This window comes from Oncorhynchus clarkii, chromosome 22 (genome assembly GCF_045791955.1).
Source record: "Oncorhynchus clarkii lewisi isolate Uvic-CL-2024 chromosome 22, UVic_Ocla_1.0, whole genome shotgun sequence".
Lineage (NCBI taxonomy): Eukaryota > Metazoa > Chordata > Actinopteri > Salmoniformes > Salmonidae > Oncorhynchus > Oncorhynchus clarkii.
The window spans coordinates 29,448,447-29,462,626 of record NC_092168.1 but is presented as its reverse complement, the minus strand read 5'-3'; the positions used below and the strand labels follow the sequence as shown (position 1 = coordinate 29,462,626).

At 42.8% G+C, this 14,180-nt stretch overlaps 1 protein-coding gene across 1 annotated transcript; it reads right to left on the bottom strand.

Annotated features, from left to right (window-relative positions):
* Window positions 1–4,949: 4,949 nt before the first annotated feature.
* On the bottom strand, window positions 4,950–13,150 carry LOC139380289 (high-affinity choline transporter 1-like). The gene is made up of 8 exons (XM_071122858.1): window positions 12,945–13,150; window positions 11,843–11,956; window positions 10,742–10,897; window positions 10,387–10,535; window positions 10,113–10,256; window positions 9,824–9,977; window positions 7,959–8,176; window positions 4,950–6,255 (listed from the first exon to the last, which is right to left on the bottom strand). Exons 1-8 carry the CDS (start codon window positions 13,126–13,128, stop codon window positions 5,602–5,604), a joined length of 1,773 nt encoding a protein of 590 aa, XP_070978959.1. The 5' UTR covers window positions 13,129–13,150; the 3' UTR covers window positions 4,950–5,601.
* Between the last annotated feature and the right edge of the window lie 1,030 nt (window positions 13,151–14,180).

The window sequence follows — 14,180 nt, the reverse complement described above, 5'->3', positions numbered from 1 at the left end:
TTACTGTCTCTATGTGAATCTGTTGCCACGGAGTTGAAAAGAAGATGGTAGCCACTAGCCTGTAGCTGCTTTTATCTCTCTTATTTTTATGCCTCTGTTGTGGAAAACCCAGTACATCTCTAACAACATTGTGCTCATACACACACGCACACACACCAATCCGGAAGGAGGAGGAGAAGGGCGTCGGCTAGTGGGTGGAGTCTCCCAGTCCATCCCATTTCTCATACCGGCTAATGGAGACACAATACATGACTGGCCCCTTCTTTTCCTTTCCTCCATCTTGAGGAGAGGAGCGCAGCACTTAGAGTAATGTAAATACCGCTGGCTATTTCTAGACCTCCTCACCCTTACTGCTTTGACTGAAGAAGCACTACATCAACGGAGCTGCATTGCTGTAAATTACATCATTCTCTTACTCTCTTTCTATTTCACAACGTTGAGGTCTTCATTATTATTTTACAATGTAGAAAATAGTAAAAATAAAGAAAAGCCTTGAACTGTACAGCATATCCAATGTCAACTGTGTTAGTCCGTCAAGTGCATGGGCATGAGTTATACCTCTGTGATGTTAGCCTGCAGGGGGTGTGAACAGAAGTGGAGTCCAATGTTCACCAGTATTTCCCCTAGTGATTTCTATCAAGGCTGCCAACAGCAGCATTCTATTGAGATCTTCCCACACACACAGGTACAAATGTAGCATCTTAATTTGATCACCCTGTTGCCGGAGAACAGTCCTGCAATCCTACATCTGTACGCATGTACATAAACTCACACCATCAGACACATCACCCACTGTGTCTGTGTTTAATTATCCTGATGGAGTGGAGTGACCTTGGTTTTCCCAATACTCTGTGATGAGTTCATGGCCCAGGGGTTGCTACTTCACACCCCAAACAAGGTTGTTGAAATGAATGAGCTAACTGGATCAGGGGCCAGATGGGGTCAGGGCATGGGAGGAAGTCTTGTATTCAGGTCAGTGTGAAGCATCAGGTTAGGCGTGTCAGTGGTCTGGTTTGGCATTACAGAAGGCCGTCAGGGTGTGTGTCTGTCTGTGTGGCATTACAGAAGGCCGCCAGGGTGTGTGTCTGTCTGTTTGGCATTACAGAAGTCCGTCAGGGTGTGTGTCTGTCTGTTTGGCATTACAGAAGGCCGTCAGGGTGTGTCTGTCTGTTTGGCATTACAGAAGGCCGTCAGGGTGTGTGTCTGTCTGTTTGGCATTACAGAAGGCCGTCAGTGTGTGTCTGTCTGTTTGGCATTACAGAAGGCCGTCAGGGTGTGTCTGTCTGTTTGGCATTACAGAAGGCCGTCAGTGTGTGTCTGTCTGTTTGGCATTACAGAAGGCCGTCAGTGTGTGTCTGTCTGTCTGTTTGGCATTACAGAAGGCCGTCAGGGTGTGTCTGTCTGTTTGGCATTACAGAAGGCCGTCAGTGTGTGTCTGTCTGTTTGGCATTACAGAAGGCCGTCAGTGTGTGTCTGTCTGTTTGGCAGGAGAGTGCTTCATCTGGGGTTCTGGAAAAAGGCATCAATCAAAGACCAACACAGAATATAATAACCATCACTGCTGTCAGAGCTGCCAATCACTCTCACACACACACACACACACACACACACACACACACACACACACACACACACACACACACACACACACACCCCCCCCCCCCCATATTGGCATATCAGCAGAGAAATCAGTCTGTCTTTTCACTGTTCACTAAAAAGTGGGTTTGATGCCCTGATTGGAGATCACAGAAGTAGGGCTACACATAAATACCAACAAAATCACTGGAGCTGAAAATATTTTTTAGAGAGTAAAGGGAAGACCTTGGCCCATCTCGCTTACCGTGGTACGTTACCCAGAGCTATCAAATCAGCCAGTCTCGCTTACCGTGGTACGTTACCCAGAGCTATCAAATCAGCCAGTCAGCACTCTCTTTATACCAGCTGTTTATAGCTCTCACACTGCACTGGTTATATGTAATACACAAAAACAATGAAAGACAAATGATCAATGTGCTAAATAATATCATTTATTTACCTCACATATTAATCACCATCATTTTATAGACACTGCATAAATAAATAAATAATTATGTAGCTGTAATTTCACCTCATTAAACGGATAAATAATTGATAATGTTGCATTGAAACGTATATTCCATTTGTTCATATGCTGACTTTGTTGGTATATACATGTATCACACATAAATATATATTTCCATTTACGACATAGAAGCACATTTAGTATAGCCAGCCGAGCAACTGATGTGATTATGTTTTTTATTCTTTCATTTTGATTTGGTTTTCCAGTGATACTGTAGCACATAAGACAGCATGAAGCCTGGTCTCCTGGTTGAAGGAGAGGAAACTTTACATTCACATTACATTCTAAACAGACTGCCTGACACACAAGTTCACTCTGACACTTTGCATAGCATCAGACCAGCTCCCAATACTACCCAAATTAAGGCCATAATTCAAACAGATTAAAATGATATATTAAGACCAGCAAATGTTTACTAACAAATACTATTTGAGAGGAGTAAAGCAGAGAATAGAAATACTCAACAACATCAAAACAACAACCAAATTTCCCATCAGCATCTCAAATCTGCATTTTGACATGTTTTCTCTGACCAACCTATTGGTCAACAGACCTTCCTCAGCGTTTAGGGCTGGTTCGAGGCATAAGAGACATAAGCTTAGGGCCCCTGGCTGCTAGGGGGTCCCCCCACAAATGTTTTTTAAAGGAAGTCGGTCAGGGTCTCAACTTACTATTGACAGTTAGAATAGTATAATACACCAGGTGCAATTTAGAAATGTGGTAGTGTATCAGCAGTTTTTTCTTCTTGTGTCAGTTCACTGACTACGTTTCCATCCAGCCATTTCATGAGCATCAATTACCTGACGCATAAACAAGTCACGACTGGGCTGATGGAAACAAGAAATGCCGATACAATTTCATAAATGCCAACAGACAATGTTGGTTCAACATGGTGTGATCTTCTTGTGTCTGTAAAATGAATTATGTGAGAAATGGTAGTGGAAGCGCCTTTATGCGCAAATATTGGTATAATAACCATCCTATCGAAGTAAACTTGGAGTGATGCAATGATATATTGTGTGGTCCTCCCACTACGACTCGGAAAATCATGCAGTTTATTAGGCTGCAGTTGAAATAAGTTATGATGAACATCGCACAGTGGGTGAATGTGCAAGGTGATGAATTTGATGCTCCTTTCCAAAAAATATTGAGGGTCTTCTTCTGGTGACATGATCGATTCCTGGCTGCCGTTTGAAAAACACACTCTTATCCATAATAATCTCATAACATAGGTAATCTACCTGCACTGTATCTGCCAGCTGTTGGCTAGAGCACACGTGCCAAGACCGGAGTGAATACATTATATAACTCAAAAGGTTTTGTGACAAAACCATCAGTAGAGCTGAAAATGTGATTGAAACCCATCTAACTATTATTTTTCATTTGGTACTGTTAAATGGAAATTGAACCACAAAAGTTATTTCCATCTACATTACGTCACGCACAGTATTTTAAAGGCAAAAAGTAAGTTTAATGGAAACACATCTCTGGTGCAAAATAAGCATATTATTTTATGCAGGTTTTAGAATATCTGCATGAAAATCTGTCGAAATTGGATGGAAACCTAGCTACTGACAGCCACTCAGTTAGCCATGTCAGCTAACAATTTTTAGAGTGGTAGTTAAACTCATCAGCTATCTAAACTTGTAGTAATCATGGCCGAATACCAAATGCCCAGGGGGCCTGACCTCCAGCAGGCCCCCATTGATTTTGTTTGGCATTCTCAGTGAGATATCATATTAACATGGAATAAGTCATTACAAAATGTGTAGAATTGCAGGAAATTTGCTTTAAAACTGCAAAAATATCTTTCCACCCCATGGTAAAAATGGATAAAATTGCAGTAGAACTGCAAAACAATCTCTCTGCCTCACGGCAAAATGTGTACTATTGCATGAAATGTGTTATAAATTGGAACATTTTCACTACACTTCCTGTAGAATCTCAGGAAATGAAGTTTAAAACATAAAACATGGGCTCCCCAAAAGGCTAGAGCCGGGCCCTGTCAGCATTCACCTATCATTCACTCAGCATAGGACCTGCTCAGCTTCCAATCATTACAACCACTGATACCAAAACAACCAGTGCTGTTCTTTCCCTGTCTCAGCTCATAACCAGCTTGGAACACCAATCAGATGTTCTTGGGGCAGACGGACGGAGAAGAATCGAATCGTTCGTGCAAACGGGTTATTGATACGATCCCTGGAGGAGCAATCTCAGCCTCCCCAACCCCTCTGCCGCTCTGCTGCTGCTCTGCACTCAATAACAGTTTAGAGAAGGTAACAAACGATTATAGGGCCCATCTCAAATGGTACCCTATTTCCTATATAGCACACTACCTAACCTTATGTGGCTCTGGCCAAAAGTAGTGCACTATATAGGGAATATGGTGTAATTTCTGATGCAGATGGATGAAAACCACAGCTAGGTCCACTTTCAACCAGTATAGCCATTAATACAGTATTTGTATGTCTTGTCACCTATATTGCTGACACACGGTAGTTTCTCAGTAAAAATGTGATGTAAGACTGTGAAATATAGCAAGTGTTCCGCTCCAACACAACAGCACAGTATTGAACCTCTCCACCTGCAGAGAGGAGGATTTTGGGACATGGACAACATGGAATAGGAGTTTCCCTTCTCAGCTCTGTTCAAATCCGGTTACTATGCAAATACTGTTAACACTGAGTATTCTGAACTGTACCAGGTTATTGTGTGGAAATTAGATTATGAGCACACAACATAAAAACAAACTGAAATGTTGTGTTTTTGCTATCAAGATAAAAAACAATCAACAGTTTGGAATGATTTGTAATGACATATATATTTAAAGTATGGACCCTAAAAACAGTATTGCTGTATTAATAAATTAATTCTAAGCAAATTAGGAAATAATCTAAATAAATAAATAAAATAATCTAAAGCTGATTTCAGACACATAACTAATAGATATGAATTTGTTCACGCACGCACACACGCACGTACACACGTACACACACACACACACACAATTAAATATTGCATTATATCACCCTCTGGGCTGGCATCCATCTCAGAGCTCCCTATTGACACATACAGACAGTTATATTTTATACCTTGATTACCTTACCTTTATAATGACTCCATTTACTGTAGCAGCACTGAGAACAGAAAACTAAAATGGCCGTGGCGTCTGATTCGCAGAAAGTCAGTCAGTGGTTGATATGATGAGAACACGACGGGGCTGGATGGCTGGACAGACATGGTCTGGGCCTGGGTTCAATGATCTACATCAGGGCTGGCTAACCCTTCTGCTGGAGAGCAATTGGTATGCAGGCTTTTGCTCCAGCCCTACTGTAGCACACCTGGTTGAGCTTTTAAAGATGCTGATTAGTAGCGTCAGGTATGTTAGAGCAAGGCTGCAGCAAAATTCTGCAGGAGGGTAGGTACCCAGGAGGGCTGGTTCTAGTCAGTTCTGGGTCTAGGTCTGGCTCTGGGTCCTGGGCTTTGGGTCCTGGTCTCTACTCCTGGTCGTTGTTTAAGGACTCGGGGCTGGACTCCTCGTCATCACTGAGAGCCTCTGTGTTTGTAAACGCCCCGGCCAGTGAGGTGCTGAGGTGCGTTTTGACCGGCGCCATCTCCGACAGGATGATGTTGTCGTTACTGACCAACGTGGTCTTGTCCATGATCTCCTTACTGTGTTTGGACACCACAGCATCCATGAAGTCATACTTATGAGACAGAGTCCCAGACTCAAACAGGTACTTGAGCAGGTAGGAGAAGGCCACGTTACCCAGGAAGGAGGCCAGCATGGAGACCGTTTTAAAGGGGAAGCGTTGCTGGATGAAGTACTCCACGTCTCCAGTCAGGTGGTGGATCTTTTCCTGTTGCACCCACCCGGGGTAGTAGATAAAGGGGGGTAGTTTGAGGTAGGGCTCCCCTCCCCCGATACGCAGCAGCAGACCGAAGATGTAGCCGGCCACCGAGCCGTACGTGTTGGTTCCTTTGATGAAGAGCACGCTGAGCAGCTGGGGGAAGATGATAACATAGACCAGGTCGGAGCTCAGGTACCACAGGCCGTACACTGTCCCTGTGAGCAACGCCATGGCTGTGGCCAGAGCTCCAAACACAAAGATGGTGATACGCATCACCCACACGATCTCACGGTCTGTTGCCTATTGGGGTTAAGGAGAAGGAAAGGGGAGGAGGGACTTTAGTGTTTGTATCTGTGTGCATTTATGTATCTTGTGTTGCCTGTGTGTTTACTGTGCGTGCCTGCATATGTACAGTGGGGTAAAAAAGTATTTAGTCAGCCACCAATTGTGCAAGTTCTCCCACTTAAAAATATGAGAGAGGCCTGTAATTTTCATCATAGGTACACTTCAACTATGGCAGACAAAACGAGAAAAAAAATCCGGAAAATCACATTGTAGGATTTTTTCTGAATGTATTTGCAAATTATGGTGGAAAATAATTATTTGGTCAATAACAAAAGTTTATCTCAATACTTTGTTATATACCATTTGTTGGCAATGACAGAGGTCAAACGTTTTCTGTAAGTCTTCACAAGGTTTTCACACACTGTTGCTGGTATTTTGGCCCATTCCTCCATGCAGATCTCCTCTAGAGCAGTGATGTTTTGGGGCTGTTGCTGGGCAACACGGACTTTCAACTCCCTCCAAAGATTTTCTATGGGGTTGAGATCTGGAGACTGGCTAGGCCACGACAGGACCTTGAAATGCTTCTTACGAAGCCACTCCTTCGTTGCCCGGGCGGTGTGTTTGGGATCATTGTCATGCTGAAAGACCCAGCCACGTTTCATCTTCAATGCCCTTGCTGATGGAAGGAGGTTTTCACTCAAAGTCTCATGATACATGGCCCCATTCATTCTTTCCTTTACACGGATCAGTCGTCCTGGTCCCTTTGCAGAAAAATAGCCCCAAAGCATGATGTTTCCACCCCCATGCTTCACAGTAGGTATGGTGTTCTTTGGATGCAACTCAGCATTCGTTGTCCTCCAAACACAACGAATTGAGTTTTTACCAAAAAGTTATATATTGGTTTCATCTGACCATATGACATTCTCTCAATCTTCTTCTGGATCATCCAAATGCTCTCTAGCAAACTTCAGACGGGCCTGGACATGTACTGGCTTAAGCAGGGGGACACGTCTGGCACTGCAGGATTTGAGTCCCTGGCGGCGTAGTGTGTTACTGATGGTAGGCTTTGTTACTTTGTTACCCAGCTCTCTGCAGGTCATTCACCGTTCTTGTGATCATTTTGACCCCGCGGGGTGAGATCTTGCGTGGAGCCCCAGATCGTTATCAGTGGTCTTGTATGTCTTCCATTTCCTAATAATTGCTCCCACAGTGTATTTCTTCAAAACAAGCTGCTTACCTATTGCAGATTCAATCTTCCCAGCCTGGTGCAGGTCTACAATTTTGTTTCTGGTGTCCTTTAACAGCTCTTTGGACCTTGGCCATAGTGGAGTTTGGAGTGTGACTGTTTGAGGTTGTGGACAGGTGTCTTTTATACTGATAACAAGTTCAAACAGGTGCCATTAATACAGGTAACGAGTGGAGGACAGAGGAGCCTCTTAAAGAAGAAGTTACAGGTCTGTGAGAGCCAGAAATCTTGCTTTTTTGTAGGTGACCAAATACTTATTTTCCACCATAATTTGCAAATAAATTCATTAAAAATCCTACAATGTGATTTTCTGGATTTTTTTCTCATTTTGTCTGTCATAGTTGAAGTGTACCTATGATGAAAATTACAGGCCTCTCTCATCTTTTTAAGTGGGAGAACTTGCACAATTGGTGGCTGACTAAATACTTTTTTGCCCCACTTTATGTATGTGTGTGTGTGTGTGTGCACTCACAGACTGTCTGAAGGCCAGCTTGTAGATGTTTCTGGCGAACATTGAACTGGCTGAAAGGATGGAGGAGTCCGCTGATGACATCACAGCGGCAGACACCGCCCCCAGACCAAAGAAGGAGATCCAGGGTGGGCACAGGTGCTGCAGCACAATGGGCAGGATCATATCTGATTGGTCCTTCTCTTTGGGAGGAATTGCCCCGTATGTAGTCTGGTTCCAGTCTGGGGAATACAACAGACATAGTAGTTTACGTACTTTTGGGCCAAAATGTTTATGGGCAGGGTTTATCAAATGTATATGGGCGGGGTTTATCAAATGTATATGGGCAGGGTTTATAAAATGTATATGGGCAGGGTTTATCAAATGTATATGGGCGGGGTTTATCAAATGTATATGGGCGGGGTTTATCAAATGTATATGGGCGGGGTTTATCAAATGTATATGCGCAGGGTTTATAAAATGTATATGGGCAGGGTTTATAAAATGTATATGGGCAGGGTTTATAAAATGTATATGGGCAGGGTTTATAAAATGTATATGGGCAGGGTTTATAAAATGTATATGGGCAGGGTTTATCAAATGTATATGGGCGGGGTTTATCAAATGTATATGGGCAGGGTTTATAAAATGTATATGGGCAGGGTTTATAAAATGTATATGGGCAGGGTTTATAAAATGTATATGGGCAGGGTTTATAAAATGTATATGGGCAGGGTTTATAAAATGTATATGGGCAGGGTTTATAAAATGTATATGGGCAGGGTTTATCAAATGTATATGGGCAGGGTTTATAAAATGTATATGGGCAGGGTTTATAAAATGTATATGGGCAGGGTTTATAAAATGTATATGGGCGGGGTTTATCAAATGTATATGGGCAGGGTTTATAAAATGTATATGGGCAGGGTTTATAAAATGTATATGGGCAGAGTTTATAAAATGTATATGGGCAGGGTTTATAAAATGTATATGGGCAGGGTTTATAAAATGTATATGGGCAGGGTTTATAAAATGTATATGGGCAGGGTTTATAAAATGTATATGGGCAGGGTTTATAAAATGTATATGGGCAGGGTTTATAAAATGTATATGGGCAGGGTTTATCAAATGTATATGGGCAGGGTTTATAAAATGTATATGGGCAGGGTTTATCAAATGTATATGGGCAGGGTTTACTCAAATCCGTACATACAACAGATGTGATTCAATCTGTCTGTTAGAAAATATCTCTAGTCTCAAAGCCATAGTATGACACTATTCTGAACGTTGTCATTTCATCAGTGATGACAGGAACTGCATGTATCTCAACAGGAATAAATAATAAATCCCCACAACACCAGAACATATATCTGCCATCTGAATACCTCCTCTCCCCCTCCATTCTACCACTTCCCCCTTCTCCTCACTCGTCCATGTCTGTCATACCCCTAGTCAGTCAGTCTCACTCTCCTTCTCACTTCTGGACTTTAACAAACAGCTGTTGATTAACAGTGACTTTGATGAAGAATCTTCAGATCAACCTAATTAATTAGTATTCCTCCTGATGTACTATTGACAGAAATCACATCTCCTAATGAATCCCTCTTCGTGCTGTATGACAGGAGCCGTCTGGTGTTGTTTACATCCCACTGTATCCTGCCTACTGGTGTATACATCTGAGCTGAGATACATTGTAGAAACAAGCTAATAGAGAAAGATGGGGCTTTTTATCATACTTCCCATTAGTAAATAATGTGAGTGGATTCATGGATATGAACAACGTAATGAATGAGAAAATATGTGTGAGACAAATGTTTGTGTGTGTGTATGTGAGTGCCTGTGTATATGTGAGTGTGTGCGTGCCTGTGTGCGTGTGTATGTGTGTTTACCTGTGGAGGCCCCTATCGCTCCTATGAGGACGGAGGGGACAGCCATGACCAGGCAACCAGCGGCAGCGATGAAGGACAGAACCTGGGCGTACGTAGCTGAAGAGGCAGAGAGAACCCGTTGAAAATACACCTGCCACGGAATCCCCCCCAACATCTAGGGACAGAAACACCACAGTCAATACACAACAAACCAACGCACAGCTTTATAATGAATACCTACTCCTAACCTAAGCATAATTACATTATAGTCAATATAATTGACTGATGATTATAGTGACTGATGACATACCAGAAGACAGAAGTTGTCGATCCACATCCAGGTGTCTGCTGAGTCTATCTTACCCAGCCAGGGTGTCTGGTACACAGCCTCTTTAGCTGTCACACTGATGCTTGACACCGCTGGGTTGGACAGGGCAAACGGCACACTGACCCACTGAGAGAGAGCGAGAGAGAGAGAGATGAGGGGAAGGGTGGGGGGGTTTCAGCACCATGATCAGCGCTGGAGAGTACATCATCCTGGAGTTGTATGGCAAAGGAGGAAGTACGCTTTGTGTTGGACTCACCAGTCCCAGGAAGATACAGAAGAGCTGCACCACGTCAGTGTAGGCCACAGAGTACAGGCCTCCTACCAGGGTGTAGAAGATGGCTATCAGGGCTGAGATCACCACCGACATGTTGATGTCAATGTCCACAATCACACTCAGAGTAGCTCCTAGACAAAACACAGGGACACACACACACATCAGCAGCAGGTATGAAGTCAGGTCTGATGTGTCAAATAAATAAACATGTGGTGCTACAGTCTAACGCCTGATTATTGAAGAATGTATAGCGTATTCATTTTCCTCATCTCTCCCTTTTCAATAAGGATTTTTCATTTGAATAATGGAGTTAAAATCGTATGGTTCCCAAGCCTACCCAGGGCTGACAAGATGGCGGCAGACCAGAAGATCTCCCCCATGAGCGCGGGAATGAAGAGCAGCCCCCCCATGCGCTTCCCATATATCTGCTGGAACGGGTCCAGCATGGTGACGTAACCTCTGGAGCGCATGGGCTTGGCAAAGAACAGGCCACCTGGAGCACGAGAGAGACACCATTAACCAACATCGTCATTGAGATACTGGGTTGTCCCACAAAATGATTAGTGATTCATTTTAAGGTTCAAAAACAACAACAACCTGTGCCTCATTTTAATGTCAACCCTGTTACATGAAGTGAACTCTTGTTTTACTATGGTGAGAAACAATGAACATCTAATAGTCAAATCATAGTGTGAAAGCAGGTGAGCTGGTTCTACTCTTTTTGGCCATTTTCTGGTGTTTTGTAGTGAAAAACTGAGAGGGTCAAGCATAACACGTCAACGCTGTTACCCATAGATAGCCAGGCTAGAAATATTCTCACGTCAACGCTGTTACCCATAGATAGCCAGGCTAGAAATATTCTCACGTCAACGCTGTTACCCATAGATAGCCAGGTTAGAAATATTCTCACGTCAACGCTGTTACCCATAGATAGCCAGGCTAGAAATATTCTCACGTCAACGCTGTTACCCATAGATAGCCAGGCTAGAAATATTCTCACGTCAACGCTGTTACCCATAGATAGCCAGGCTAGAAATATTCTCACGTCAACGCTGTTACCCATAGATAGCCAGGCTAGAAATATTCTCACAATTTAAATGATTTGTGAAGCTGGCATTCAATGACCCCTCCCTGTTGCACACAACACGCTGCCATCACCCTTTAGCAAGGGGATTTATGGCTGATATAAGATGACATTTTCAACACTGTTACAGTCAACCCTGTTACTATATTTGACACTTAGGCTAATAGACACTTACTATAGTATTTTTTCTATTTAACCTCTTGAGATGGGAAAACTCGTTTTTTATGAAGTTGAACAGAATGTATACATTTGGTGAAAGTTACACTATACTCAAAAGGCACCTAATTGGTGGAACGACAGTACTATCCTTCATTGATGATGATGAATCCCAACACAATTGGTTAGTGTCCTTACCTACTACCAGACTGAGGGCATATCCAAAGGGAGCCTGTGCCCAGGCAAGGCCGTAGTCAGGCAGGTAGACATACTCTGCCGTCCCGTTGATGTAGCCTCCGCCCACCCATGTAGCTGGAGGAGAGGTTCATCACATAGTTTAAAACATTTAACACACATTAATAAGCTTGCCTAAAAAAAATTCAAATTGTTGCGATGTCTTTATAGTTTATGTTTTTCATAGACATAATTTTAGAGCCACATTGTAGCCTTCAAATTAATCACACAACTAACATCCAATCATACAAACAATGTCAAATCTGATATATTTAGTGGAATAAATCACAGAACGTTAATAACCTAGTTCTTATTCCCAGTTAATAAAGCTAATGAATATGTCAGGATTGGTAAATTATGAAACGGTTAACATAGATCAATTTGGCCACCATTATTTTCCTGAGCATTTCTGTAACTGGCGGAAAATAAATAATTGATGACTTTTCGCGCCTATAAAAGCCTGCACCTCCGGGGTCTGTTATTAAAATAGCATCAAAGAGATTAGTTAGGAAATGCTCTGGGTCTTTAATTAACTTTGGCGTCAATTAATGTTGTTCTCACTAAAACAAGGGAATAATTCTGATAATGAGACGGTGTGCATTTACAATAGCCCGTCGATACATTGTGTTCTCCAACTCGATACAACAGCTGTCGTTGAAATTTAGGTAATTGATTTTCGCGATGCCTATCGCAACAGTTGATAAAGGTCCGTGCGTAAAACCGGTCCGCGGTGCTGGTCTGACTGCTGTGTGGGGAAAAACAGTCATACAGGCATTTGTCTTATTACGTCAGTTTCCATTGTGTCATGAGGAACATGATTGATTTCAATTTCCCCATCACTAAACTGTCTCTAAAGTTGACAGCGGAAATATTTGGAAATAAATGCAAGGTGCAATTCCTCTCCAACAATTCAGTCAATTTAGGAAGAAGTCCACATTTAAATGTAAACCATCCTCATAGGAAACAATTGTAGGTTTTCAAATCATGAATTAAATGTTATAAGCCAACCCAGCCCTGCCACAATCTCTCTCCAAGTCGCGAAGTCTAAAAACATGTCACAACTCACCCGTCATGGTGAATCCACCGACGAACAACCCAATGTCCCTCCCGCCCACCATGATGGTTTCACTGCGGTCCTGGCCCTCCGACACCCCTGAATTTTTGTTCTTCCACGCGGCCCATATCCCCACGGCCAGAATAAGCAAGTAGAAGATCACTATAGCCACGATCCCCTCAGCGTGGACGGCCATCCTCTTCCACTGCCGTGATCAGTCTCTGCGTGAGGTACGGCGTTTCATTGAGACCTGCGCCAGGGATGGAGAGGAAAAAGCCACTCAGCCACTCCCGGTAAAGTGGTCATCAGACGCACAATCAAACGTGTATCTTCTTAAGACAAACAGATGTAACTGTTTTATTACATAATTGGCAAAATAATAATTAGTTGAATTTGTATTGGCTATAATATTATTTGACCATTTGAGCTTTCTCCCTTTCCACTCTTTTGTTGAATATTTTGTTTTATTTACATGTTAACCAAAATCATGTAGGCTACATAATACACCCACGAATGATTATGGGTTTTACAATAATGTTTAAAGTAAAACAGGGATTGTGATTGTAACCATGTTTTATCAGATGTAGAAAAGGCTATGTTCTACACTGGTTTCACATGTGCGTAAAAGGCGCATTACGCATCGCGGAGAGCGCGCCCTACTAGGAAAATAAAGTGCTGAGACATTTTAACTGGATGTGTCTTTCGTGCCACACCACCAAAATCAAATCACTTTTCAGGTTTAATTTTTGCTGACGGCAGGGTTTCAGGAGCGGCTAAAGCAGTAATATCGACTTCCTTTCAAAGACCCGCCGATCTCTCACACACACACTTAAACGTAATTTCAGCTAATGGCTTCTACTTTAATTGAATGAAATCTGAGTCGACAGTTAATTAACAAACCGGTTGAAACATATATGTAAAGACAATTGTTTGGAGAACGAGGGAGTACCCTATCCAGGACACAGTGTGTGTTCCTCCTACCTTTATAGTTGGCTCTTAAATGGACGTCGGGCGGTGGTTGCAAAAGAGCGACCAACTGGATTTCCAGAGAATAATGGGTAAGATCCTGGTTTGAAAAATCTTAGAACTCAACGTAATCCACGCCACCCGTGTGTAATTCCCCGGTGTGGTTTATGAGAGGAATATTCGTCAGAGGGGGGTGGGGGTATGGGCGTGAGAAACTGAAGGGGAGTGGTGGGTTTGGTTTATCAATAAAGGTGACAGGTTGTGTAGAAGCAGACAGTGAAG

Bases quoted from the DNA above. Each gene is read 5' to 3' on its own strand.
- LOC139380289 (XM_071122858.1), bottom strand. From the start codon at position 13,128: ATGGCCGTCCACGCTGAGGGGATCGTGGCTATAGTGATCTTCTACTTG. The intron at 10,898-11,842 runs GTAAGGACACTA...CTCGTGCTCCAG, and splicing joins TGCCCTCAGTCTGGTAGTAG to GTGGCCTGTTCTTTGCCAAG. The intron at 10,257-10,386 runs GTGAGTCCAACA...GCTCTCTCTCAG, and splicing joins TCTGTATCTTCCTGGGACTG to TGGGTCAGTGTGCCGTTTGC.